Here is a 26586-nt window from a genome sequence, read left to right as displayed (position 1 = left end):
GCCCTCTGGCCGACTTGTTTATGGGGCCTACCAGATCCATCCCTATTCTTTCGAAGGGGACCTCGATGATGGGCATGGGTACTAGGGGACTGCGATAGTGGGGCTGGGGGCTCGTCATCTGACACACTGGACAGGATTGGCAAAACCTTTTGACCTCCTCATAAACCCCGGGCCAATAGAACCTTTGCAGAATCCGCTCTTGGGTTTTTTTTACGCCCAAATGTCCTCCCAGCACGTGGGAGTGGGCCAAGTCCAGTACCACACGGCGGTATGGCTGGGGTACCACCAGCTGCTCCACTACCTCGTGCTGCACTTTGTCCACCCTATACAGCAGGTCCTGGTTAAAAGCCAGATGGGGAAACACAGAGTCGGCCCCTGGGTGCTGAGCCACCCCATTTACCACTGTCACCCCTTCCCTCGCCCGTAATAATGTCGGATCCTGGAGCTGGGCGGTCCCGAACGTGTCACGGGATACCTCCAGGTCCGGGATGGACGGGGTTTCCACGGATTCGCCTGCCAACACCTCTAGGGGAAACCTATCGGGATGACACTCTACGGGTGATGTGGTGACCCCTACAGCTGGTATCCCTGCATCGGGATCCTCGGGCACTGGGCCCGATTGTCGTCTGTCCCTAAGGGAAGGCATATTGCTCTTCCACAGAGTCCAGAACAAAGGAAAATCCCTTCCCAGTATGGCGGCATAAGGGATTTGGCGTCCCACTCCGACGACATGCTGCACCTCTTTGCCCAACACGGACATGGTAACCCTGGCAGTGGGGTACTCCCGGCGGTCCCCATGGATACAGACAATGGACAGGGTTTGCTTCTCTGGGAGTGTCTCAGACACTAAGGACTCATGCACTAGGGTCACCAGGCTCCCAGAGTCCAGCAAAGCATTAATCAGATGCCCATCGACCAAGACTTGGCACAGAGGTGGCATATCGGTGGTCGGCCTGGCATCCGCGGTACATACAGGCCGGGCAAAGAAAGAGGACCGGCGAGCGAACCCGCAATCCATGGGTTCAGGTGTTTGAGGACAGTTCGCTGCCCTATGTCCCAGGCCGTGGCAGTGCCAACATTGAATCCCCGTGGTCCCTCCCCGGTCTCTCTTCCCTGGAGTAGGACTAGCCTTCCCCCCCCTTTGTGGTTGGGTCCCTTTTTCCGGATCCCTAGCCTGAGAGGGAGCCCGACGGGATTCCTGCGCCTGCGTTGAGTCCCTGCACCAAGTCCTGGGTTGCCACATACCTCTCGACAAGGCTTACTAACTGATCCAGGTTGCCGGGGTCTCCCTGACCAACCCAGCGCTGTATGGCCCTTGGCAGTGTGCGCACCAAACGATCAACCACCACCCGTTCCACCATCTGCGAGGGGCTCAATGTCTCAGGCTGCAGCCATTTTCTTACCAGGTGTAACAGGTCATAGGCCTGGGACCGAGCAGGCCGGGACTCGGAGAAGGCCCACCGGTACACTCGATGTGCACGCACATAGGTATTAACCCCAAGACGAGCCAACACCTCCCCCTTCAGCCTCTTATAGCTTTTGGCTTCCTCCTGACTGAGGTCGAAGTAGGCCTTTTGTGCGTCTCCCACTAAAAATGGCGCCACTACTTCGGCCCACTGTTCTGCCGGTAACCTTTCTTGTTCCGCAGTGCGTTCGAAGACCATCAGGAACGCCTCGATATCCTCTTCGGGGCCCATCTTTCTTAACGCTGAGCGCACCTTATCCCGGGCAGCAGGTAGGATTGCGGTCCCCCCCGGGACGGCTTGTTGTTGTAACACCCGCATGGACTCCTGCATAGTCGCCAGTTGCTGGGCCAGTAAACTATTCAACTGCCGCTGGTCTCTCAGGGCTTCCTCATGTCTCCGAGTAGCCTCCTCATTACTTTGCACCAAGTGTCTAATAGCCTCCTCCATCTTGTCTGGAGCCACAAAACTTGCTGGCTTAATATGTGACATACAGTCCAAACAGCACCATTTTCAGCCTCACTGCCGTTTGCCTGCTGAAGCCACCAATTGTGGGGATCCGCTCTGGTAGGCAGTGGTAGCGAGTGCAGTATAGAGGCAACACAGAATGGTCTTGGTGTAAAACACGATGCTTTGTTTATTCACACGGTGCATACAAGTGAAAGGCGGTGCAGTTCATAGGGAGGGTGGTCACACACAACAGCAAAATAATAGTTCAAACACAGCAAGTCCCTGCTGCAGGCTACTTGAGGCCTGTTTCAGTCACATAAAGCAAAGTCTATTTAAAGCCAGGAGTAATGTCACCTTTTTCTCCTTGGTGAAGTAAGTCCATGGGTCTTGCTTCTAGCCACAGGACACGGATCCCTCCTGGGTTCAGCTGCAGGATCCTGCACAGTCCTCCACAGGCCTCAGCACACAGCCCAGCTCACCTCCACTTCTCACTCTCACAGCCAGAGAACACAGAAGCTTCACATTGCACACCACACCCTTGTTGCTGGTCAGGTTTTAACCCTTCCCTGCAAAACCTGGCCTGGACCGTGGGGAGACAGGCACCCGCCCGCATATCTGCCTGCTCCCAATAAGAGCCGGCCCGGATCCGCTGTGTTAACAGCATAACCGCTGCAATATGCACTTTTCTGGCTCTTACTCCACCGGTGCCAGGACCCCCGGTGGCACGTACCTGCCGTCTATTACCACCCCAGGTACTCTCCTACAGTGAGCAGATTTTGGCGGCTCAATCTGGTGCTCCCTCTGGGAGACCCAACGGCAGATGTTTTGTGCCTGAGGAGTTGCGCACTCGGTTGTTGCAAACCTACCATAACTCCAAGGCCGCGGGGCATCCTGGAAAGAATCAGCTGTCCTGGGCTGTTTCACGTCTGTTCTGGTGGCCTTCTCTACGTTCCGACATCGCCGCATATGTAGCGGCATGCTCCGTTTGTGCCCAGAGTAAGTCCCCTCGGCACCTTCCGTTGGGCCTTTTGCAACCCATAGCCACCGGGGAGCGTCCTTGGTCACACCTGGGGATGGATTTCATTGTGGACCTCCCTGCATCCCGAGGCCATACGGTCATTCTCATGATTGTGGATCGGTTTTCCAAAATGTGCCACTGTGTTCCTCTCAAGAAGTTACCCTCTGCACAAGAGTTGGCCTCGATTTTTGCCAGGGAGGTCTTCCGGTTGCACGGTTTGCCCAAGGAGATTGTGTCGGATCGGGGGAGTCAGTTTGTGTCCAGGTTCTGGCGCGCCTTTTGCTCCCAGTTGGGGCTTCATCTCTCCTTCTCCTCGGCCTACCACCCTCAGTCCAATGGGGCCGCAGAACGATCCAATCAGGCCTTGGAGCAATTCCTTCGTTGCTATGTCTCCGATCACCAAGACAATTGGGTTGACCTCCTGCCTTGGGCTGAGTTTGCCAGGAACACGGCGGTGAACTCTTCCTCTGGGACGTCTCCCTTCATGGCCAATTATGGGTTTCAACCTGCCGTGTTACCGGAGGTATTCTCTCCCCAGGATTTTCCGGCTGTGGAGGATCACCTTTCCGTCCTACGTGCTTCTTGGGTCCAGATCCAGAGGTCCCTTGAGGTCTCTGTGCAGCGCCAGAGACTGCAGGCTGATCGCAGACGAGCGCCCGCTCCTTCCTACCAGGTCGGAGACCGCGTATGGTTGTCCACCCGCAACCTCAACCTTCGAGTGCCCACTCCCAAGCTGGCGCCTCGCTTTGTTGGTCCCTTCCGAGTGCTTCACAGGGTAAACCCGGTAGCCTATGCCCTCGCGCTTCCTCCTGGCATGCGGATCTCCAACGTGTTTCATGTCTCCCTGTTGAAGCCACTGGTGTGTAATCGTTTCACTTCCTCGGTTCCTCGGCCTCGTCCGGTCCAAGTGGGCAATCGTGAGGAGTATGAGGTGAGCAATATCCTGGACTCAAGCCTGGTCCGCGGTCGGGTGCAGTTTTTGGTCCATTGGCGTGGTTATGGTCCAGAGGAGCGTTCCTGGGTTCCCTCCGCAGATGTCCATGCTCCTGCCTTGCTCCGAGCCTTCCACGCACGCTTCCCTCAGAAACCGTTCTTTACTCCGTGGAGGAGGGGCCCTTGAGGGGGAGGTACTGTCATGGTCTTACCTTCTTGCTGTCCTCCTTCGTTTGACATGTGCTGGCGGCCATCTTGGTTTCTGGGTTTCTTGTAGCCTCCCACCCTGTGGCTTCTCCTTCCCACTGGGAGGAGCTGGATGCCTAGCTCATATATATAGGAGGTCTGTGGCTTCAGTTCCCTGCTTGGTCCTCCTGTGTTCACATGCTTCTAAGACTGCTGCTGCTTCTGGTTCCTGATCCTGGCTTCGTCTGACTACCCTTCTGGTTCCTGATCCTGGCTTCGTCTGACTACCCTGCTGGTTCCTGATCCAGGCCTCGTCTGACTACCCTGCTGGTTCCTGATCCTGGCTTCGTCTGACTACCCTTCTGGTTCCCGACTTCTGGCTTCGCAAGACCCTGCTTCGGTTTAGCCATCCGCTTGGACTTTTGCCTTACAGCTTTATTTTCAATAAAGCCTTCTTATTTCCACTTATCTCTTGTTGTACGTCTGGTTCATGGTTCCATGACACGTCCCACTTGGAGGTCAAAATGGCCGAGTTTGCTGCATCCCATAACACCCTTATCGATGCCCACGAGGCCATGGAGGATGATATAGCTAAACTTACAGCCAAGCTGCAGGACCTGGAGGACAGACACAGGCGGAATAACGTTAGGATCTGCGGGATCCCAGAGTCTGTCGAGGCTAATGAGCTGGATAAATCAGGACGTATCGTGACTAGGGATGAGCGAACTTGTGTTTCAAGTTCGGCGTACAAGGTTCGGGTTTAGAGATGAGCGAACCTCTGTTTTAAGTTCGGCGTCTAAAGTTCGGGTTTGGATTAGCGGAGAATCCCGATCTGGAACCGGATATGGATTCCGACTTCCGTTGTGGTCCGTGGTAGCGGAATCAATAATGGCCGATTATTGATTCCGCTACCACGGACCACAACGGAAGTCGGAATCCATATCCGGTTCCAGATCGGGATTCTCTGCTAATCCAAACCCGAACTTTAGACGCCGAACTTAAAACAGAGGTTCGCTCATCTCTATTCGGGTTATCTAAGAATTCCGTTATGGATTCCGCTACCACGGACCATACCAGCAGTATAGAAGGTTCCAACTTTCTATACTGCTTATGTTTATGACTGTGGCCAATATATTGCCAAAAAATCGCCCATCATTACTGTTGCCACTTCCTCTGCCCTTCTGGTGTGGGGGGGGGGGGGGGGGGGCACAAACATAATTACTTATGAAATAAATTGTAGTAGTAGTAATGATAATAATACTAATAGTAATAAGAATTATAATAATAATGATACTGATCCTAACCACTAGGAAAAGTCCCGGGTTCCAGGAGTCATGTTGTTTTCGTCTGCGCCTGTATAATAATTAAACTTGATCGATAAGAAAATGGCCGTCGCTGCGTTCAGAAGTCACTTGGGCCTCTAGTGACAGGAAATGATCTATTCACGCCACACGTGGTCTGTTTCTTCTTCTTACCCCGGAAGTAGATGTGTTCGTTGCCTGGACACGGAAGCGGAAGTTGAGAGGTGTCTGCTTCGGGGCTGATGGTGCAGAGAGCGGGGAAGTGAATGGTGGATTAGCCGCGGAGGTGAGGAGGTGGCGGGTTATGTGCAGGGGGCTCTGTGCGATCCTCGCCCGGGCACATGGACGGCAGGGCTCCTGCTGCAGAATACCCCAGGCTGCGGCTGTGATAATGGCAGTTCAACTCATTCATCATTATGGTGATTATCAAAGGCCATTTCAAGATCTCTGCTGCCTGTCAGTGAATTCAATCGACCATACTTGCATTCAGAGGCCGAAGTCCCGTGCAGACTTTATCCTTCTCACAGCTGAGGGTTTGCTACAGTTGTATCCTGTCTGCACAATCCTCTGTGAGTTGAACAGCCTGGATTTAGACTGATACACTGTAACACAAAGTAGAGACATTCGTGCTGCTGGGCTGCTCACACTGGATACAACTGTAACGAACCCTCAGCTGGGAGCAGTGCTGCCTCAGTGTAAACAGGATTGTTTCAATTTGCTGTCAGCAAGCAGAGATCTTGAATGGCTGATCTCTCTATGTATTGCATGGTCAGCCGTTGATGTGAATGAACAGGTTCATTGCGGCGCCCCCCGGTGATGACGGCTGATTACCTGCTCCGTATTGTGCAGGGTGATACCATTAATGGGGGGACGAGTCTCCGGGCAGCGCTCTTTGGGGGTCCCCCGCCCTTGTAGCTTCTCCCTGTTCTGAGTATACAGGGGTCTCCCGATGGTACATGCAAACCCCCCCCCCCTCCATGGACATGCGGCCCGTGGCAGTTCTCACCCCGATTCCCCCCCCCGAGCCCATCAGCTCCACCATTTATTTGGGAGAGGGGAATGATCCGCTGTGGGCACTGCTTATCTCCTGTGAGGGATCAGCGTGTAGGAGTGCATCAGTCAGGACCCCCATACTCATCGTATGACGACCCCGTGACATCTACTGGTTATTGACCGATCACTTCCCTCTCTTTTCATCAGATCTTATTTCTCAGTGGGGGGTGAACGAAAAACTGCAGCAAGATGGGGCGCAGGTCGACGTCCTCCACCAAGAGCGGGAAGTTCATGAACCCCACAGATCAAGCAAGTAAGTGAGATATACGGTGCGCAGCGCAGCCGCTTCCTGTTACCTGCGCACTACTACCCCCTGTTATCAGCTATTTCACACTGGAGGACTGAAACAATAATTCCCTTTACTTCTCCCATAATTATCCAGTTTGTCTGCTTTATACTCCAGAGCTGCACTCATTATTCTGCTGCTTGCAGCTCTGGAGTATAATACAGGATGTAACTCGGGATATGTACAGGATAAGTAATGTATGTACACAGTGACTGCACCAGCAGAATAGTGAGTGCAGCTCTGGATTATAATACAGGATGTAACTCAGGATCAGTACGGGATATGTAATGTATGTACACCGTGACTGCACCAGCAGAATAGTGAGTGCAGCTCTGGAGTATAATACAGGATGTAACTCAGGATCAGTACAGGATAAGTAATGTATGTACACAGTGACTGTACCAGCAGAATAGTGAGTGCAGCTCTGGAGTATAATACAGGATGTAACTCAGGATCAGTACAGGATAAGTAATGTATGTACACAGTGACTGTACCAGCAGAATAGTGAGTGCAGCTCTGGAGTATAATACAGGTTGTAACTCGGGATATGTACAGGATAAGTAATGTATGTACACACTGACTGCACCAGCAGAATAGTGAGTGCAGCTCTGGAGTATAATACAGGATGTAACTCAGGATCAGTACAGGATAAGTAATGTATGTACACAGTGACTGCACCAGCAGAATATAGTGAGTGCAGCTCTGGAGTATAATACAGGATGTAACTCCGGATCAGTACAGGATAAGTAATGTATGTGCACAGTGACTGCACCAGCAGAATATAGTGAGTGCAGCTCTGGAGTATAATACAGGATGTAACTCCGGATCAGTACAGGATAAGTAATGTATGTACACAGTGACTGCACCAGCAGAATAGTGAGTGCAGCTCTGGAGTGTAATACAGGATGTAACTCAGGAACAGTACAGGATAAGTAATGTATGTACAGAGTGACTGCACCAGCAGAATAGCGAGTGCAGCTCTGGAGTATAATACAGGATGTAACTCAGGATCAGTACAGAATAAGTAATGTAATGTAATGTACACAGTGACTGCACCAGCAGAATAGTGAGTGCAGCTCTGGAGTATAATACAGGATGTAACTCAGGATCAATACAGGATAAGTAATGTATGTACACAGTGACTGCACCAGCAGAATAGTGAGTGCAGCTCTGGAGTATAATACAGGATGTAACTCAGGATCAGTACAGGATAAGTAATGTATGTACACAGTGACTGCACCAGCAGAATAGTGGGTGCAGCTCTGGAGTATAATACAGGATGTAACTCAGGATCAGTACAGGATAAGTAATGTAATGTACACAGTGACTGCACCAGCAGAATAGTGAGTGCAGCTCTGGAGTATAATACAGGATGTAACTCAGGATCAGTACAGGATAAGTAATGTAATGTACACAGTGACTGCACCAGCAGAATAGTGAGTGCAGCTCTGGAGTATAATACAGGATGTAATAAGGCTGGTGTATCTGTAATGACTCTGCTCTGTTCTGCCCTCTACAGGAAAGGAGGCGAGGAAGCGGGAACTGAAAAAGGTTAGAATTTGTTACCTGTGACTCGGCCTCTGGCAGTCCTGATTGATGAGAGCGGTGACTGTGGACGATGTGAGGCGCTGTGTGGACGGCGCTGTCTTTCTTGGTTATAGAGCTTTGCCTGTTTCCATTGTAGAACAAGAAGCAGAGGATGATGGTGAGAGCCGCGGTGCTGAAAATGAAGGATCCGAAGCAAATCATCCGGGACATGGAGAAGCTGGATGAGATGGGTGAGTCTGAAAAATAAACCCCTCAGCGGTATGCCATGTGACTAGTCCGTCACCAAAACGTGATGCAGCAGAAAATACCATGAGGCCATGACCTGTCAGTGACTGATGCACGAGTCCCAATCCTCCGAACAGTCTGTATTTAACACATGTAGATTTTGCCGCATTTTTCAGCCACTCTCTGGTACCTGGAATTACTATGTGCTGCATGACAACTCGATATCTGAGGGATCCAGAGCCTGCTGGTTCATGAGTAGAATCACAGGTGTACAGTTAAGACTGACAACTCTGGGATATTTACTGGGGAGCATCGTCAATAAAGGATATTGTCTTCCGGACCCCCTTACTGACGGATCCTCCTCCTCTCTGCAGAATTTAACCCCGTGCAGCAGCCGCAGCTCAACGAAAAAGTTCTCAAAGACAAAAGGAAGAAGCTGCGGGAGACGTTTGAGCGCATTCTGCGTCTGTACGAGAAGGAGAACCCTGAAACGTACAAAGAATTGCGCAAAATTGAACTGGATTACGAGCACAAGCGGTCGCAGCTCAGCCAGTATTTCGATGCTGTGAAGGTCGGTGCGAATTCTCTCCAGTCTTTAATCCTAATAGGGTTTTGTGACCAACTTGCTGTTTTCAAGATCTCTGCTTGCTGTGATTTGACAACAAATAATAGACCAGACCGCATATAATATAAATCAATGTATTGTCACAATACATAACAACAGTGTATACATAGAGAAGAAGGCGGCATCCACAAAGGAGGGCACAAGGGCAATCATTCATAATAGAAGCCACATATAAAGTGCATCGCGCCCAAAATTTAAACAATTACTCATTGTGCACTTCCTCCAGGATGACGCCATCCCTGATCATGGGATGGCGCATATTAAATACCCCAATTGGCCAATCACAAAATACCACGTGAATGAATAACACCTGCGTGTATGACGCGACATCTCGCGTGATGTGAACATCGAGTCACATGATCACACGAAAACTATGATGGCAGGAGTGCCGGCGGCACCAAGCACATTATGCGTGCGCGGTTCCGACACGTCCCCCTGATAAAGAATACTATACATTGGATACAAAGCAGGGATGGATTGGCGCGCGCTCACATAGTAACTGCACATACGTGATAACTACAGATTATAGAGCGATGAGGATTAGTCAGTTTATTAAATAAGTGAATATTACATGGAAAATAATGACAGAAAATATGAAATGAATAAATCGGATGCTCCTGTACGCTAATCTTTAGCTCTCTTGTGGTAAGGCCCACATGTGTTTTCGGACATAGGCATGTCGCATAATATATGACCGCTGTACTGGAGCCCATGTCAATCGATGGGTAATTCGAAACATCTTCTCACCAGTGATATCTGAGAATTCTGTTGCCCGCACCATATTGGTGCAGGATATACATTCTCCACAGGGTATGAACCCCCACCTAGGCTTCCCGATCCCAGGAAAGATCGGAGGGATCCGTTTCATGTAAAAGCTCTTTACCAAATGGTCCTTAAGGTTCTTAGATCTTCTTGCCGCCAATGAAGGACCCGAGGCAACATGGCGTGCAACAACCGGATCAGTTAACAAGACCGGCCCAAACTTCTCCAGGCCGGCTCTCATCTCATGCCATCTGGAATGATAGTTTGTGATGAACCTTACTTCATCATCCTCAGATTTTTCTTTCCTGGAACAAAGCAAATCGAAGCGGGTACACGACTTCGCCCTTTATATGCCCTCTTGATGGACTGTTTGCTGTATCCCCTATTGGTAAAACGTTGCTTCTGTTCTCTCGCCCGTTCATCAAATATATCATCAGTGGAACATATTCTGCGCGCCCACAAGAGCTGTCCAGTTGCAATAGATCTGATCACATCTGATTGATCACGTTTTGGTATTATCACGTATGCACAGTTGTAAAGTTATAGCTTTTCAATTCATACATTCACATCATTCACATATTGCACATGCATTTATTGTGGGGTTAGTGTTATGTAATTATACCTAGAAGCATCTGATTTATTCATTTCATATTTTCTGTCATTATTTTTCTATGTATTATGTACTTATCCTATATAATGAAAGTGTACGGTCACTGCGCTGTGTCCGTGTGTGTGTCACCAGTGCACACTGGGCATGCACGGCGTCCAATCAGGACACAGCGCTACACACAAGTTTCCCTGCAGCCTGACACCCCCGCCCCCCGCCCCCCCCCCCCCCTTTCAAGATGCAGAGCGTGCAGCACCCCTTCCCCCTTTTAGGATGGCAGAGTGGCAGCGGGCAGTGTTAGCTGTAATGTCCAGCTAACACTCTGCTCGAAACGGCCGTCATCGGTGCTGGCACCGATGTCGGCCGTTTAACTCCTTCCATGCCGCGGTCCTTAGGGACCGCTGTCTGGAAGGGGCTAACCATCAGGCCGCTGCTCTACCCTGGCAGCAGCCTGATGCTTGAAGGATTAATGCCCCCCACACACAACACCCACTGTGGCAGCGTCCTGATGGTTACCATGGCAACTGGACGCCTTCACAGGCATCCGGCTTGCTGTGGTATATCTAAGCCTGATCAGGCTTAGTGTGAGTTCAATACACTGCAGTACACTTTATAGTGTATTGTACGCCATCGGACCCACTGGATCTTCAAGAACCAAGTGGGTCTGGGTCCAAAAAAGTTACAAAAAAAACTTCCTATATCCACACATAATTGGTTAAAAATGTAAAAAATAAAACATGTTTGGTATCTCTGCGTCTGTAAGGACCTGATCTATAAAAGGATCATGTTACTTTTACCACATGGTGAAAACCATAAAAAAAAAACTATGATGGAATTGCAATTTTGCCCACCGCACTTCCCCAAAAATGGTATGAAAAGTGATCCAAAAAGTCATATGTATCCCAAATTAGCAGTGTATCCCAAGTGAGCCCCTACATAAGCCACTCGTCCAAAAAAATATATAAAAATAGGACTTTCAGAAAACTGAGACACAAAATTAAATATATTTTTTTCAAACATGCTTTTATTGAATTGAATAAAATAAAGTAAAAAAAAAAATGCACATATTGGGTATAGTCATGTCCGTAACAACCTGCTCTATAAAAATAGCAAGTGATCCAACCCATCTGGTGAACACCATAAAAAATTAAATAAAAAATGTGCCATAAAATCAATTTTTTTTATCACCTAAATCACAAAAAGTGCAATACCAAGCAATCAAAAAGTGATATGTGCCCCATAATGGTACCAATCAAACCCTGCAAAAAATGAGACCCTACTTAAGACAATCGTCCAAAAAATAAAAACAATGGCTTTCAGAAAATGGAAACACAAAAACATGATTTTTTTTTAAATGCTTTTATTGTGTAAACTAAAAAAAAAAAAATGCACAAATATTAGGCATCGCTGTGTCCGTAACAACCTGCTGTATAAAAATAGTAGATGATCCAACCCGTCTGGTGAACACCGTAAAAAAAGAAAATACAAAATGTGCCAAAAACAACTTTTTTTTTATCACTTTACATCACAAAAAACACCCGCCAGTCAGTCAAGTTCCCTTGCCACTAATGTTCAGGCACTCCTGCCATCATGGTTTTCGTGTGATCATGTGACTCGATGTTCACATCACACGAGATGTCGCGTCATAATGACGTTACTCGATCATTCCCTTTCTCTGTTTATACGCACGTGGTATTTTGTGATTGGCCAATTTGGGTATTTAATGTGTGCCCTCTGGTGATGACGCCACCCTAGACCAAGGTTCGCCGAAACGCTCATCAGGGCTGGTGCCATCCTAGTGCACAATGGGTAATTGATTGTTTATATTTTTGGCGCGATGCACTTTATATGTGGCTTCTATTATGAATTATTGCCCTTGTGTCCTGCTTTGTGGATGCCGCCTTCTTCTCTATGTATACATTGTTATGTATTGTGACAATACATTGATTTATATTCTTCGCGGTTTGGTCTATTATTTGTTGTGTATTCCTGGGTAGATATACCATAGCCATACGTATACGGTTCTATATGATAATAGTATGTGTCAATATTGGCAAAAATATGTAATTTTAGTGGCTTACACCCATTTGGCGATATTTGCTGTGAATTGCACTCATCCTTATTGAATGCGGTTTTCTCTCTCAGTTCAGAAATTGTGAAAATCCAGCAGAGAACTGCGCAGTAATCTCCATTTTCATACGCCAAGTGTAAGAAGCATGCCTTATAATGATTTATGCATATGTCGGGAAGTCTGTGCGCCAAAAACTACTCCCTGCACCAACAAGGAGTTGGTGTAGATCCCAGAGGGTCCTTTATGGCAGTTTTCTGGCTTGAAGGGACTATTCAGGAAATGATAATGAGGACTTACTCTCAGGATAGGTCACCATTATCAGATCTGCTGGTGTCCAAGTCTCGGCGCCCCCTCCGATCAGCTGCTTCAGGTTGCCGTGGCGATCACCGCAGCTCTGGTGAGTGATGCAGCTTACCACGTAGAGCGCCGTGTGTTGTATAGTGGCAGTGCTTGGTATTGAAGCTCAGCCCCAGTCAATGAGCTGCAGCTAGGCCATGTGACCGGTGAACAGTGATGTCACATGACCCAGGAAGCGGCTGCAGCACTCAAGGCCTCGTCTAACAGCTGATCAGCGGGGGTCCCAAGAGTCAGTCTTTTTTCCTGGATAACCCCCTTTAAGTAACCTTAAAGGGGTTGTCTCATGACAGAAATGCCCCCATTACCCGTATCTATATCGAGAACGGAGCCCCAAAAGTGAAGGAGGGCGCACTGCGCATGTGCAGCCTCCCTCTATTCATTTCCGTCGAGCCCATAGAAGTGAATGGGAATGGTGGCCAGTTATGCGCGGTGCGCTCCCATTCACTTCTATGGGTAGCCGGCTTGGTGGTGGCCGGACCGGAGTCCTCCAGCCACCACCTTTGCGGGACCTTCACCTATAAGACAATGGGAGCATATCCTAGCGATATGCCCCCATTGTCTATGATGAGAACACCCCTTTAACTGTTGTGCCATATAGATCCTGCCCGCGCCTCAGCCGCTGTTTAGAAGCGACGAGTGCAGCATAGATCAGCAACGTTTCTGACAGTTTTGTACCAATGGAGACTTGTTCGAATATTCTGTGACTTTTCTGTGCCAGAAATCTGGAATAAAAGCTTTCATAACTCAATCCCCGCTCTATGTCCATCCAGAAGATCTGATAATCCGATACATGAGATCCACTTAATGGTGGAGTAGAGGAATTTTGTTGTACTTCTCACAGCTGAGGGTTTGTTACAACTGTATCAGTCAAGGCATTTCCCTGTGAGCTCAATAGAACAGCAGCACATAGTCTGGGACTGATGCATTGTAACAAACCCATCCGCTCTGTAAGCAGTTCTAGGTCAGATGTTTCCATTCACTAACAGCAAGCAGAGATCCCAGTATCTGTGTAGAGATGTCTGAAGTATCAATAACTTGCGTGTTTCCTGTGTTTAGAACGCTCAGCACGTGGAGGTGGAGAGCATCCCGCTGCCGGACCTGCCCCATGCTCCGTCTAATATTCTGATTCAGGACATCCCCCTCCCCGGAGCCCAGCCCCCCTCCATCCTGAAGAAGACGTCTGCTTATGGGTCAGTGTATTAACGTGAGTAGCGCTCGTTCTGCTGATTCCTTCCGCTGCCGCGCTGTAACCGCGGACTGTTCTGTATCCTTAGACCTCCCGGGCGGGGTGTCTCAATGCCGTTCCCTCCAGGCCATGGGGTTCCTCGTCTACCCCCAGGCAAGAAGCCTCCTGGTCCTCCCCCAGGACCTCCCCCACCACAGGTCCTGCAGATGTACGGCCGCAGGGTCGGGTTTGCTTTGGAGAACATAATGAAAAGACGTGAGGAGGAGAGGTACAGCCCCGAAGGAGGTGAGTGGAGCTAGTATGTAAGGAATTTGAAAACCCAGTTGACAACAAAAAATATAAAATTGCCCACTATATAAACTGTAAAACAGGGGTAGTGTATGCCATTCAATGTGGTTGCCCCAAACTATATGTGGGGAAAACCATACAAGAACTCCGAAGAAGAGTATCTAAACATTTTAGTGATATTAATCTCAAAGCTGATACAACATTATCCAGACACATACAAGTAGAGCATAGCGGCAAAAGTGATAGCTTGAAAATATGGGGGATAACAAAAATAAAATCTGGCCCAAGACAGGGAGATCTAGATAAAAAATTACAGCAGGAAGAAACCCGCTGGATATACAGTCATGTGAAAAAATTAGGACACCCTTTGAAAGCATGTGGTTTTTTGTAACATTTTTAATAAAAGGTTATTTCATCTCCGTTTCAACAATACAGAGAGATTAAAGTAATCCAACTAAACAAAGAAAACTGAAGAAAAGTCTTTTCAAGATCTTCTGTAAATGTCATTCTACAAAAATGCCTATTCTAACTGAGGAAAAAGATAGGACACCCTTGCCCCTAATAGCGAGTGTTACCTCCTTTGGCTGAAATAACTGCAGTGAGACGGTTCTTGAAGCCATCTACCAGTCTTCGACATCGGTCTGAGGAAATTTTACCCCACTCCTCAATGCAGAACTTTTTCAGCTGTGAGATGTTTGAGGGGTTTCTTGCACGTACAGCCCTTTTCAAGTCACCCCACAGCATCTCAATGGGATTCAAATCTGGACTTTGACTTGGCCATTCCAGGACTCTCCATTTCTTCTTTTTCAGCCAATCTTTGGTTGATTTACTAGTATGTTTTGGGTCATTGTCATGTTGCATGGTCCAGTTCCGCTTCAGCTTTAATTTTCTAACTGATGGTCTCACATGTTCTTCAAGCACCTTCTGATACACAGTAGAATTCATCGTGGATTCTATGATGGTGAGCTGACCAGGTCCTGCTGCAGCAAAGCAGCCCCAAACCATGACACTTCCACCTCCATGCTTCACAGTTGGTATGAGGTTCTTTTCTTGGAATGCTGTGTTTGGTTTACGCCAAACATGTCCTCTGCTGTTGTGTCCAAATAATTCAATTTTGGACTCATCTGTCCAAAGAACATTATTCCAGAAGTCCTGGTCTTTGTCAACTTTATCTCTGGCAAATGTCAGTCTGGCCTTGATGTTTCTCTTGGAAAGCAAAGGTTTCCTCCTTGCACACCTCCCATACAAGTTAAACTTGTACAGTCTCTTTCTGATTGTAGAGGCATGTACTTCTACATCAACAGTAGCCAGAGCCTGCTGTAGTTCTCGAGATGACATTTTAGGGTTTTTGGAGACCTCTTTTAGCATCTTGCGGTCTGCTCTTGGGGTGAACTTGCTGGGGCGACCAGTCCTGGGCATGTTGGCAGTTGTTTTGAAAGCCCTCCACTTGTAGACTATCTTCCGGACAGTGGAATGGCTGATTTCAAAATCTTTTGAGATCTTTTTAAATCCCTTCCCAGACTCATAGGCTGCTACAATCTTTTTTCTGAAGTCCTCTGACAGCTCTTTTGCTCTCACCATGGTGCTCACTCTCACTTCAACAGTCAGGAGCACACCAAACTAAATGTCTGAGGTTTAAATAGGGCAAGCCTCATTCAACATGCAGAGTAACGATCTACTAATTATGTGCACCTGGTGTGATATACCTGTGTGAGATCTGAGCCAATTTAAGAGGGAATACATGTGAGGGTGTCCTATCTTTTTCCTCAGTTAGAATAGGCATTTTTGTAGAATGACATTTACAGAAGATCTTGAAAAGACTTTTCTTCAGTTTTCTTTGTTTAGTTGGATTACTTTAATCTCTCTGTATTGTTGAAACGGAGATGAAATAACCTTTTATTAAAAATGTTACAAAAAACCACATGCTTTCAAAGGGTGTCCTAATTTTTTCACATGACTGTATAGACTAAAAAGTCTCTCACCCCTGGGACTGAATGAAGGTTTCACTTATGCATCCTTCCTATAAAAGTGGCAACATTAATAGAAAAATGTACTTTATCAACAAAAAGATAAGAAATTAAAAATCTGACCTTCTTTAATAAAATAATAGATTAGTGGCGAGCTATAAAGTAACCACCAAAAATAAAGAAAAGTTTCTTACCCTCTAATAGATCCAGTCCAACCTAAAAGGTAAATAAAGAATAAATATGGAATTAATACCATCAAATACAATATCAATATATATAAATAAAAAATTGTCACTAATCTTGAATAGGAAACAAAACAAAGATAGCTAGTCAAAAGATAATAAATAATAAATAAAAATAATGAATTTATAATAGTCACTAATCCTAGAAAGGACAAAAATTAAAGTAATCAGCCACAAGATAAGTAATAATAAAAAATAACAAATACATAACAGAGAAAATCTAAGAAATAATATACTACATATTATCATCTTCATTAAACCAAAATAATTCAAGTACTGTATAGGTTCCAAAATATAAGCAAAGCTACCAGTGCATAATAAAACATCAGCTGAACGTGCGCAAAAGAGAGGGAGAAAAGTATTAAAGCAGAAACCAACATCAGCCGAAAATTTATATAAGTGCCAGAACATGCGCAGAATCACAGACCGGCAACCTCCCAGTTAAAGTGCAAAAACATGCGCGAGAATAAGGCACACATCGCGAGAATTAGCTTCCGTACATCAGAGAAGAAAAATAAAAATCTATCTGAATAAATAATAACCTTAGAAGAGGGTTGCAAGTATCTTAGCTAATACTAAAATGAAAGATCAGTCGACAGTCACAATTTGGAGAAACTATCGATCGGAACCTGTAAAAGTTTCCAAGTGTAGTGACGTGCGCGGGATCTAAGATTACATCGCGAGAACAAGTACGTCAAGCAAAAAGGAGGATCTAAGAAAAATAAACGAATCAAGCGATCTGTAACTAAAGGTAATCCAATAAGGAACAAAGTAGTTAGTTAGTACCCGATCGCGTCACAAAATAGGAGGTATTAAATAGACCTCGCCACTTTAATCTCATTGTAGACTGCCCGATCCCCCGAGGACGCCATGTGAATGGCGAAACATGTCGGGGGGCAGTGTATAGGGTTTTAGGCTACAGTAGACCCGTAATAAGTGTGATAGCAAGTAGACACTGTGAAACTAATAGGTAGAAACTGGAGCAAGCGTGCCGCTACCAGAATAATAGCTATAGAAACAAAATAATCACAGCACACAAGGGGTCTCAGTAGATAGTTTTAATTTAGCAGGTTAGATAGAAATAAGCATCCGCTAATTATTTAGAAAGTGAATAATAAAAGTAAAATTTTAATATTAAAACTAAACATGCACATGTCAAGAGCAGGCAATTAGTAGTCTAGTACTAAATGTAAAAACAATATAAGTGCCTCTACATGTGTAGGGTGTGTGTGTGTATATATATATATATATATATATATATATATGTAACATTTGGAGATGAAACCGGGTGGACGGGGTTGTGCGGTGGTCGGGGGAGGACCCCGCCGATTAGATATTGATGGACTGTCCTGAGGACAAGTAAAGGAGTGGGCAACCCTATTAAAGCAGCCGTAATGCCTGGCAGGGCTAACCCTGCTGAGTAAAACGAAACCGCTCTTCCCCTGATTGCTACATTGGGGAGTATTAAGTGTCTTTAAAAATAGTGCACCAAGGTAGTAGGGTAGATCCTGCTGACGGGTGACCTGTATCAGCTCCCTCCACTCCTTTACTGTTGATGGCCTGTCCTCAGGATACGTCATAAGTATGTAATCCGTGTGGTCCAACCACCACACCGGTGGTTTAATAGGGTTGATCCTGCTGAAGTGCCCTTTAGGAGTAAACACCCACAGAGGTTTGGGCATTTTGTGCCTAATAAAACAAAACCCCAAAAACTATCGCATCATGAAAAACCATGATTTTGGTAGGAAAACCTATAAAGCTGGGACCAGTGCGTAAGATCGCGAAAAACGGGTTATTTAGAAATGAAACCTGGTCTGGTTGTTAAGGGGTTAAAGGGGATTTCTCATCAGTCGACACCTTTTTAATGATGCGGCTTCTGACACCCGTTCTAAATGGATTTTTCAGTTGCTCTTTTCCCTGCAGCGACCTCTACAGGGGGGGTGCGGTATTACATGTGGCTGCGTTCTGCTCAGGCTTATAGAGAGGGTGAGGTCACGTGGGCCCGGATTGTCCTGCCGAGACCACCCCTTTAACCTCCTCCCGTCACACTAACGCCGAAAGGCGTCATCTCTGCGGCGCTCCCAGGTCACACTAACGCCAATAGGCGTCATCTCGCGAGACGCGAGATTTCCTGTGAACGCGCGCACACAGGCGCGCGCGCTCACAGGAACGGAAGGTAAGCGAGTGGATCTCCAGCATGCCAGTGGCGATCGTTCGCTGGCAGGCTGGAGATCCGAATTTTTTAACCCCTAACAGGTATATTAGACGCTGTTTTCATAACAGCGTCTAATATACCTCCTACCTGGTCCTCTGGTGGTCCCTTTTGTTAGGATCGACCACCAGAGGACACAGGTAGGTCAGTAAAGTCGCACCAAACACTACACTACACTACACACCCCCCCCCCGTCACTTATTAACCCCTTATAAACCCCTGATCACCCATGATCACCCCATATAAACTCCCTGATCACCCCCCTGTCATTGATCACCCCCCTGTCAGGCTCCGTTCAGACGTCCGTATGATTTTTACGGATCCACGGATACATGGATCGGATCCGCAAAAAGCATACGGACGTCTGAATGGAGCCTTACAGGGGGGTGATCAATGACAGGCGGGTGATCACCTATATACACTCCCTGATCACCCCCTGTCATTGATCACCCCCTGTCATTGATCACCCCCCTGTCATTGATCACTCCCCTGTAAGGCTCCATTCAGACGTCCGCATGATTTTTACGGATCCATGGATACATGGATCGGATCCGCAAAACACATGCGGACGTCTGAATGGAGCCTTACAGGGGGTGATCAATGACAGGCGGGTGATCACCCATATACACTCCCTGATCACCCCCCTGTCATTGATAACCCCCCTGTAAGGCTCCATTCAGACGTCCGCATGCGTTTTGTGGATCCGATCCATGTATCCATGGATCCGTAAAAAATCATGCGGATGTCTGAATGGAGCCTTACAGGGGGGGTGATCAGTGACAGGGGGGTGATTACCCTGATCACCCCCTGTCATTGATAACCCCCCTGTAAGGCTCCATTCAGACGTCCGCATGCGTTTTGTGGATCCGATCCATGGATCCGTAAAAAATCATGCGGATGTCTGAATGGAGCCTTACAGGGGGGGTGATCAGTGACAGGGGGGTGATTACCCTGATCACCCCCTGTCATTGATAACCCCCCTGTAAGGCTCCATTCAGACGTCAGCATGCGTTTTGTGGATCCGATCCATGGATCCGTAAAAAATCATGCGGATGTCTGAATGGAGCCTTACAGGGGGGGTGATCAGTGACAGGGGGGTGATTACCCTGATCACCCCCTGTCATTGATAACCCCCCTGTAAGGCTCCATTCAGACGTCCGCATGCGTTTTGTGGATCCGATCCATGTATCCATGGATCCGTAAAAAATCATGCGGATGTCTGAATGGAGCCTTACAGGGGGGGTGATCAGTGACAGGGGAGTGATCACCCTGATTACTCTGATCACCCCTGTCATTGATAACCCCCCTGTAAGGCTCCATTCAGACGTCCGCATGCGTTCTGTGGATCCGATACATGTATCCATGGATCCGTAAAAAATCATGCGGATGTCTGAATGGAGCCTTACAGAGGGGGGTGATCAGGGAGTCTATATGGGTGATCACCCCCCTGTCATTGATCCCCCCCCTGTCATTGATCACCCCCCCCCTGGTAAGGCTCCATTCAGACTTTTTTTTTTGGCACAAGTTAGCGGAAATTTTTTGTTTGTTTTTGTTTTTGTTTTTTCTTACTAAGTCTCATATTCCACTAACTTGTGTCAAAAAATAAAATCTCACATGAACTCACCATACCCCTCACGGAATCCAAATGCGTAAACATTTTTAGACATTTATATTCCAGACTTCTTCTCACGCTTTAGGGCCCCTAAAAAGCCAGGGCAGTATAAATACCCCACATGTGACCCCATTTCGGAAAGAAGACACCCCAAGGTATTCCGTGAGGGGCATATTGAGCCCATGAAAGATTGAAATTTTTGTCCTAAGTTAGCGGAAAGTGAGACTTTGTGAGAAAAAAACAAAAAAAAAATCAATATCCGCTAACTTATGCAAAAAAAAAAAAAATTCTAGGAACTCGCCAGGCCCCTCATTGAATACCTTGGGGTGTCTTCTTTCCAAAGTGGGGTCACATGTGGGGTATTTATACTGCCCTGGCTTTTTAGGGGCCCGAAAGTGTGAGAAGAAGTCTGGGATCCAAATGTCTAAAAATGCCCTCCTAAAAGGAATTTGGGCCCCTTTGCGCATCTAGGCTGCAAAAAAGTGTCACACATGTGGTATCGCCGTACTCAGGAGAAGTTGGGCAATGTGTTTTGGGGTGTCATTTTACATATACCCATGCTGGGTGAGAAAAATATCTTGGTCAAATGCCAACTTTGTATAAAAAAATTGGAAAAGTTGTCTTTTGCCAAGATATTTCTCTCACCCAGCATGGGTATATGTAAAATGACCCCCCAAAACACATTGCCCAACTTCTCCTGAGTACGGCGATACCAGATGTGTGACACTTTTTTGCAGCCAAGGTGGGCAAAGGGGCACACATTCCAAAGTGCACCTTTCGGATTTCGCAGGCCATTTTTTACACATTTTGATTGCAAGGTACTTCTTACACATTTGGGCCCCTAAATTGCCAGGGCAGTATAACTACGCCACAAGTGACCCCATTTTGGAAAGAAGACACCCCAAGGTATTCCGTGAGGGGCATGGCGAGTTCCTAGAATTTTTTATTTTTTGTCGCAAGTTAGTGGAATATGAGACTTTGTAAGGAAAAAAGAGAAAAAAATAAAAATCATCATTTTCCGCTAACTTGTGACAAAAAATAAAAAATTCTAGGAACTCGCCGTGCCCCTCACGGAATACCTTGGGGTGTCTTCTTTCCAAAATGGGGTCACTTGTGGCGTAGTTATACTGCCCTGGCAATTTAGGGGCCCAAATGTGTGAGAAGTACCTTGCAATCAAAATGTGTAAAAAATGGCCTGCAAAATCTGAAAGGTGCCCTTTGGAATATGTGCCCCTTTGCCCACCTTGGCAGCAAAAAAGTGTGACACATCTGGTATCGCCGTACTCAGGAGAAGTTGGGGAATGTGTTTTGGGGTGTCATTTTACATATACCCATGCTGGGTGAGAGAAATATCTTGGCAAAAGACAACTTTTCCCATTTTTTTATACAAAGTTGGCATTTGACCAAGATATTTTTCTCACCCAGCATGGGTATATGTAAAATGACACCCCAAAACACATTCCCCAACTTCTCCTGAGTACGGCGATACCAGATGTGTCACACTTTTTTGCTGCCAAGGTGGGCAAAGGGGCACATATTCCAAAGTGCACCTTTTGGATTTCACCGGTCATTTTTTACACATTTTGATTGCAAAGTTCTTCTCACACATTTGGGCCCCTAAATTGCCAGGGCAGTATAACTACCCCACAAGTAACCCCATTTTGGAAAGAAGACACCCCAAGGTATTCCGTGAGGGGCATGGCAAGTTTTTAGAATTTTTTATTTTTTGTCGCAAGTTAGTGGAATATGAGACTTTGTAAGAAAAAATAAAAAAAATAAAATCATCATCATTTTCCGCTAACTTGTGACAAAAAATAAAAAGTTCTATGAACTCACTATGCCCATCAGTGAATACCTTAGGGTGTCTACTTTCCGAAATGGGGTCATTTGTGGGGGTTTTCTACTGTTTGGGCATTGTAGAACCTCAGGAATCATGACAGGTGCTCAGAAAGTCAGAGCTGTTTCAAAAAGCGGAAATTCACATTTTTGTACCATAGTTTGTAAATGCTATAACTTTTACCCAAACCATTTTTTTTTTTTTGCCCAAACATTTTTTTTTATCAAAGACATGTAGAACAATAAATTTGGCGAAAAATGTATATATGGATGTCGTTTTTTTTTGCAAAATTTTACAGCTGAAAGTGAAAAATGTCATTTTTTTGCAAAAAAAATCGTTAAATTTCGATTAATAACAAAAAAAGTAAAAATGTCAGCGGCAATGAAATACCACCAAATGAAAGCTCTATTAGTGAGAAGAAAAGGAGGTAAAATTAATTTGGGTGGTAAGTTGCATGACCGAGCAATAAACCGCTAAAGTTGTGGAGTGCCGATTTGTAAAAAAGGGCCTGGTCACTAGGGGGGTATAAACCTGTGGTCCTTAAGTGGTTAATAGACGCCCTCACGGATCCATGTAGCGCCTGTCTGTATATGTAATTGTCCTCTGTGATCGTCAGGGCTGAAAAGTCACCATGACGCCTCCAGTTCAAGTGAGGATGATGACTACCCCGAGATGGAGCAGGATAAGGATGATGAGGGCAGCAGTGACGAGGACAGTGATAGCGATCAGTCAGACGGCGAAGAGAGCGACAGCGGCGAGTATACTCAGCGGGAAGATGTAAAGAAAAGCAGCGGGGACAAGAAGGTGGCAGGTGAGTCGCCGAGTGATCCAGTTATTTCTTTTCTGGGTCTGTATTTTATGATTTAACCCTTTAAATCTCGTGTGTTGCTGCTATAATGTAATGTGTCAGTCGTCTTCCATCTCCACAGGTCACAACGTGCGGTTTGCTGACGCTCCAGAAAAGGCTCGCAAGAAAAAGAAGAAACACGTCAAGGATCTGACTCCCCTTCAAGCCATGATGTTGCGTATGGCAGGTAGGTTCCTCCTCGTCTTTTATCATGACCCATAATTTCACCCCGGCAGCCCGCTAGAAGTTAGCATTTCATGCTCCGATGCTCTCCCTAGCCCTGCTCTGGATCGCGCAGGGCACGGGCTCTTTTGTTTACAATAACACACTGCCGGGTGGAAGCTTCCGCCTGGCGGTGTGTTCGGTGACATCACCGGCTCTGATGGGCGGGCTTTAGCCTTGCCCTAACCGGTTTACAGGCTAGGGCAGCGCTAAAACCTGACCATCACTGCCGGTGACCTCACCGGGCTCGCTGCTGGGCGGAAGCCTCCACCTGGCAGCCCTAAGGATAGCCCACTATGTCACCGAAACCCCCAAAAATGCCTTTGCCCTGCGTGATTCAGCGCAGGGCAAAGGAGAGCATCGGAGCATGAACTGCTCCGATGCTCAAGTCAGGGGGGCTGCTTGGGTGAAAATGGGGGTATGTCCGGACAACCCCTTTAATGAACGTGTCCTCGTGAAGGCGAGACACCCTCTGTTTATAAAGCCATTGAGTCGCCCTCTCTGTTATGTTATTGTCACTTCTGAACGGCAGCTCTACCCGGGGTAAAAATGGTTGCTTCACCTCTGTAGCTCCCTGTCTGCTGCTCTAGACACATCTGATGACCGATAAACTCACTTTTCTGGTAATCTATCTTAAATATGCAGGTCAAGAGGTCAGAGAAGAAGAGGAAGAACATGAAGCTGAAGAATATTCCTCCTCTTCCTCATCTGAGGACGACTCCGGCTCTGAGGACGAGCAGAAGAACGAGGAGTCTAAAACCGAATCCGCTGAGAGTGGCTCCTCTGCACCAATCACTGTACCTCCACCTGTCACGGTCCCACCACCACCCCTGCAGATGCTGCCATCCATCATGACGGGGCCACCACCTCTAGGTCCACCTCCAGTTCCACCTCTTCGACCACCAGGACCCCCAACAGGAATGCCACCAGGGCCACCTCCAGGTGGGTGACGTCAGACATGACAGTGATACACTGCTGTCCTCAGGACAAGATGAAAAAATGAGTCTTCACTGTTTGACCTTAACATTTTGTATCTATTACAGGAGCACCCCCATTCTTAAGACCCCCAGGCCTCCGTGGTCCTCCACCACGCTTGTTACCTCCAGGGCCTCCTCCTGGCCGTCCTCCGGGCCCACCTCCAGGTCCTCCTCCTGGCCTGCCACCAGGGCCCCCACCCCGTGGACCCCCTCCACGCCTTCCCCCACCTGCACCCCCAGGTAAATGTCCTGTTCGGCTTGGTTATAGTTTTGTCTATACCCTTAAAGGGTTTGTTGGCCTTGTTTTACTTGAATTCTTCTAAGGTGTAGTTCAGTCGCCCAAGAAATTTCTATATGAGATGCGCTAGAAGTTGTCATGGGTGGTGGTCCCATAATATATTATAGTGGGCTAAGTGTTACTGCATGGATCCCCACAGGAACTGGTGATATGTCAGAATTACAATGGATGTAAACAGTATAGCCACAAACATCTGCTGTACACTGTGACGACACCCCAGCAGTGACTGCATCCTGCATTCTGGTAGTGTCACACTGGTGCACTGAACTCCCAATTAACTCCATTGTGACGTACTTGAAGACGATGCATGCGGGAGACTTTTTATTTCTCTTATTAACCATCTTCATCCCTTATGTTCTTGATCGTGCAGGCATGCCGCCTCCTCCTCGACCCATGATGCGTCCTCCCCTGGTTCCTCCTCCTGGCACTGCCCCTCCAGGCCTGTACCCTCCAACATTGGCAAACCCTGGCGTGCTGAGTGCTCCCCCCAGCTTGATACAAAGACCCAAGTCGGACGACGGAGGCGCCACCATTGAGAAGAAAGCCACCGCCACAATCAGTGCCAAACCCCAGATCACCAATCCTAAGGCTGAAGTGACACGGTTTGTACCGACCGCCCTTCGAGTGCGCAGAGAAAATAAAGGCACCACAGCTTCTGCTCCAGCCAAGAAGCAAGAAGAGGAAGTGGTCCGGCCGCCAGTGAAAGTGGGCCCCAAGGCTGGAAACCCGATGCCTGTGCAGACTAAGGACGATATGTATGAGGCGTTTATGAAAGAGATGGAAGGGCTGCTATAGAGCGGAGCGTGACATGTACTCTTGTCTTGTGGCCGTCTCCTCTACACAGTTGCCAGTCTCGCCATCTGTGCCCGCACACATCACCAGGCGCTCTGTAGAGCTTGAAGCCCTTGTGTTAGGATTACACGGCATCGTAGTCCGATCCTATGTTCTATCCAGATCAGTTTAGGTCCATTATGTCGACCGTTTGCTTTATATTTTTATCGTCTTGTTATTAAACGTGTGATATAAATGATGCGGCGCTGTGTACGCCTCAGACTCTACGAGACCTGCAGGGATGAGCAAGCGCTGCGCTGTGCAGAATGGATAAGAAGCAGCAGTGATAACCGGATTCTGACTTCTCTCCAGGGTGTCCAGCGTTCTCTGCCAGCCGGGCGCAAGACCTGTTCCTGCAGAAGCTTTAATCCAGATTCACGTGCTGTAGGCTTATGAAGGGTGATCCCTGTCCTGCCATTAGATATGGTATTCATTGTGTAGATCATGAGAAGTTACCAATATTTGCAATTTTCAAGCGTCAATGCAGATTTCTGACATTTTTTTAAATGGTTTGGCGCCCCCTGGTGTTCAGTTGCTTACATAGTATGGCGCCCCCTGGTGTTCAGTTACTTACATAGTATGGCTCCACCTGGTGATAATTTCCTTACGTAGTATGGCTCCCCCTGGTGTTCAGGGAGTTTGCAGTCAGCTGCCAGAGGGGGAAGGAGACTGATTCCAACCAGAGCCTGTCCGAAGCAGCACCTAGGAGGACATATGGAAAAGACAAAATGATAAAAGCCGCCAGCGTCCCCCTGTGTGATGTGATTCTTATAATGCTGCCATTAGAGATGATTGGATTGATGCTTCACTAATCAAACTGGTTAAAAACTTCAGTAAATTGGAAACACTTAGTCCTGCATCAATCACTGAAAAAGGCGAAGAGTAAGGCCCCTTTCACACGGGCGAGATTTCTGCGCGGGTGCAATGCGTGAGGTGAATGCATTGCGCCCGCACTGAATCCGGACCCATTCAATTCTATGGGGCTGTGCACATGAGCGGTGATTTTCACGCAACGCAGACCCCATAGAAGTGAATAGGGCTGCGTGAAAATCGCAAGCAAGTGCAGATGTGTGATTTTTCACGCACGGTTGCTAGGAGACGATCGGGATAGAGATGGTTATAAGGGAAAATAATAGCATTCTTAATACAGAATGCATAGTACAATAGGACTGGAGGGGTTAA

The 26586-nt window shown here is 47.2% G+C and overlaps 1 protein-coding gene across 2 annotated transcripts; it reads left to right on the top strand.

Annotated features, from left to right (window-relative positions):
- The first annotated feature begins 5515 nt into the window (after positions 1–5515).
- Positions 5516–25603, top strand: WBP11 (WW domain binding protein 11). Of its 2 annotated transcripts, none has more exons than XM_044294841.1 (12): positions 5516–5637; positions 6552–6657; positions 8210–8241; positions 8375–8468; positions 8838–9034; positions 13942–14075; positions 14160–14356; positions 22846–23040; positions 23159–23263; positions 23944–24240; positions 24342–24515; positions 24944–25603. In XM_044294841.1, exons 2-12 carry the CDS (start codon positions 6594–6596, stop codon positions 25366–25368), a joined length of 1914 nt encoding a protein of 637 aa, XP_044150776.1. In that variant the 5' UTR covers positions 5516–5637; positions 6552–6593; the 3' UTR covers positions 25369–25603. The 2 variants fall into 2 exon arrangements, with proteins under 2 accessions (XP_044150776.1, XP_044151437.1); XM_044295502.1 differs by lacking the exon at positions 5516–5637 and adding an exon at positions 5652–5770.
- Positions 25604–26586: the final 983 nt, after the last annotated feature.

The sequence above is a fragment of the Bufo gargarizans genome, chromosome 1 (genome assembly GCF_014858855.1).
Source record: "Bufo gargarizans isolate SCDJY-AF-19 chromosome 1, ASM1485885v1, whole genome shotgun sequence".
Classification (NCBI taxonomy): domain Eukaryota; kingdom Metazoa; phylum Chordata; class Amphibia; order Anura; family Bufonidae; genus Bufo; species Bufo gargarizans.
Note: the sequence above shows the minus strand (reverse complement) of the source record. Positions and strands in the feature narration are given on the sequence as shown.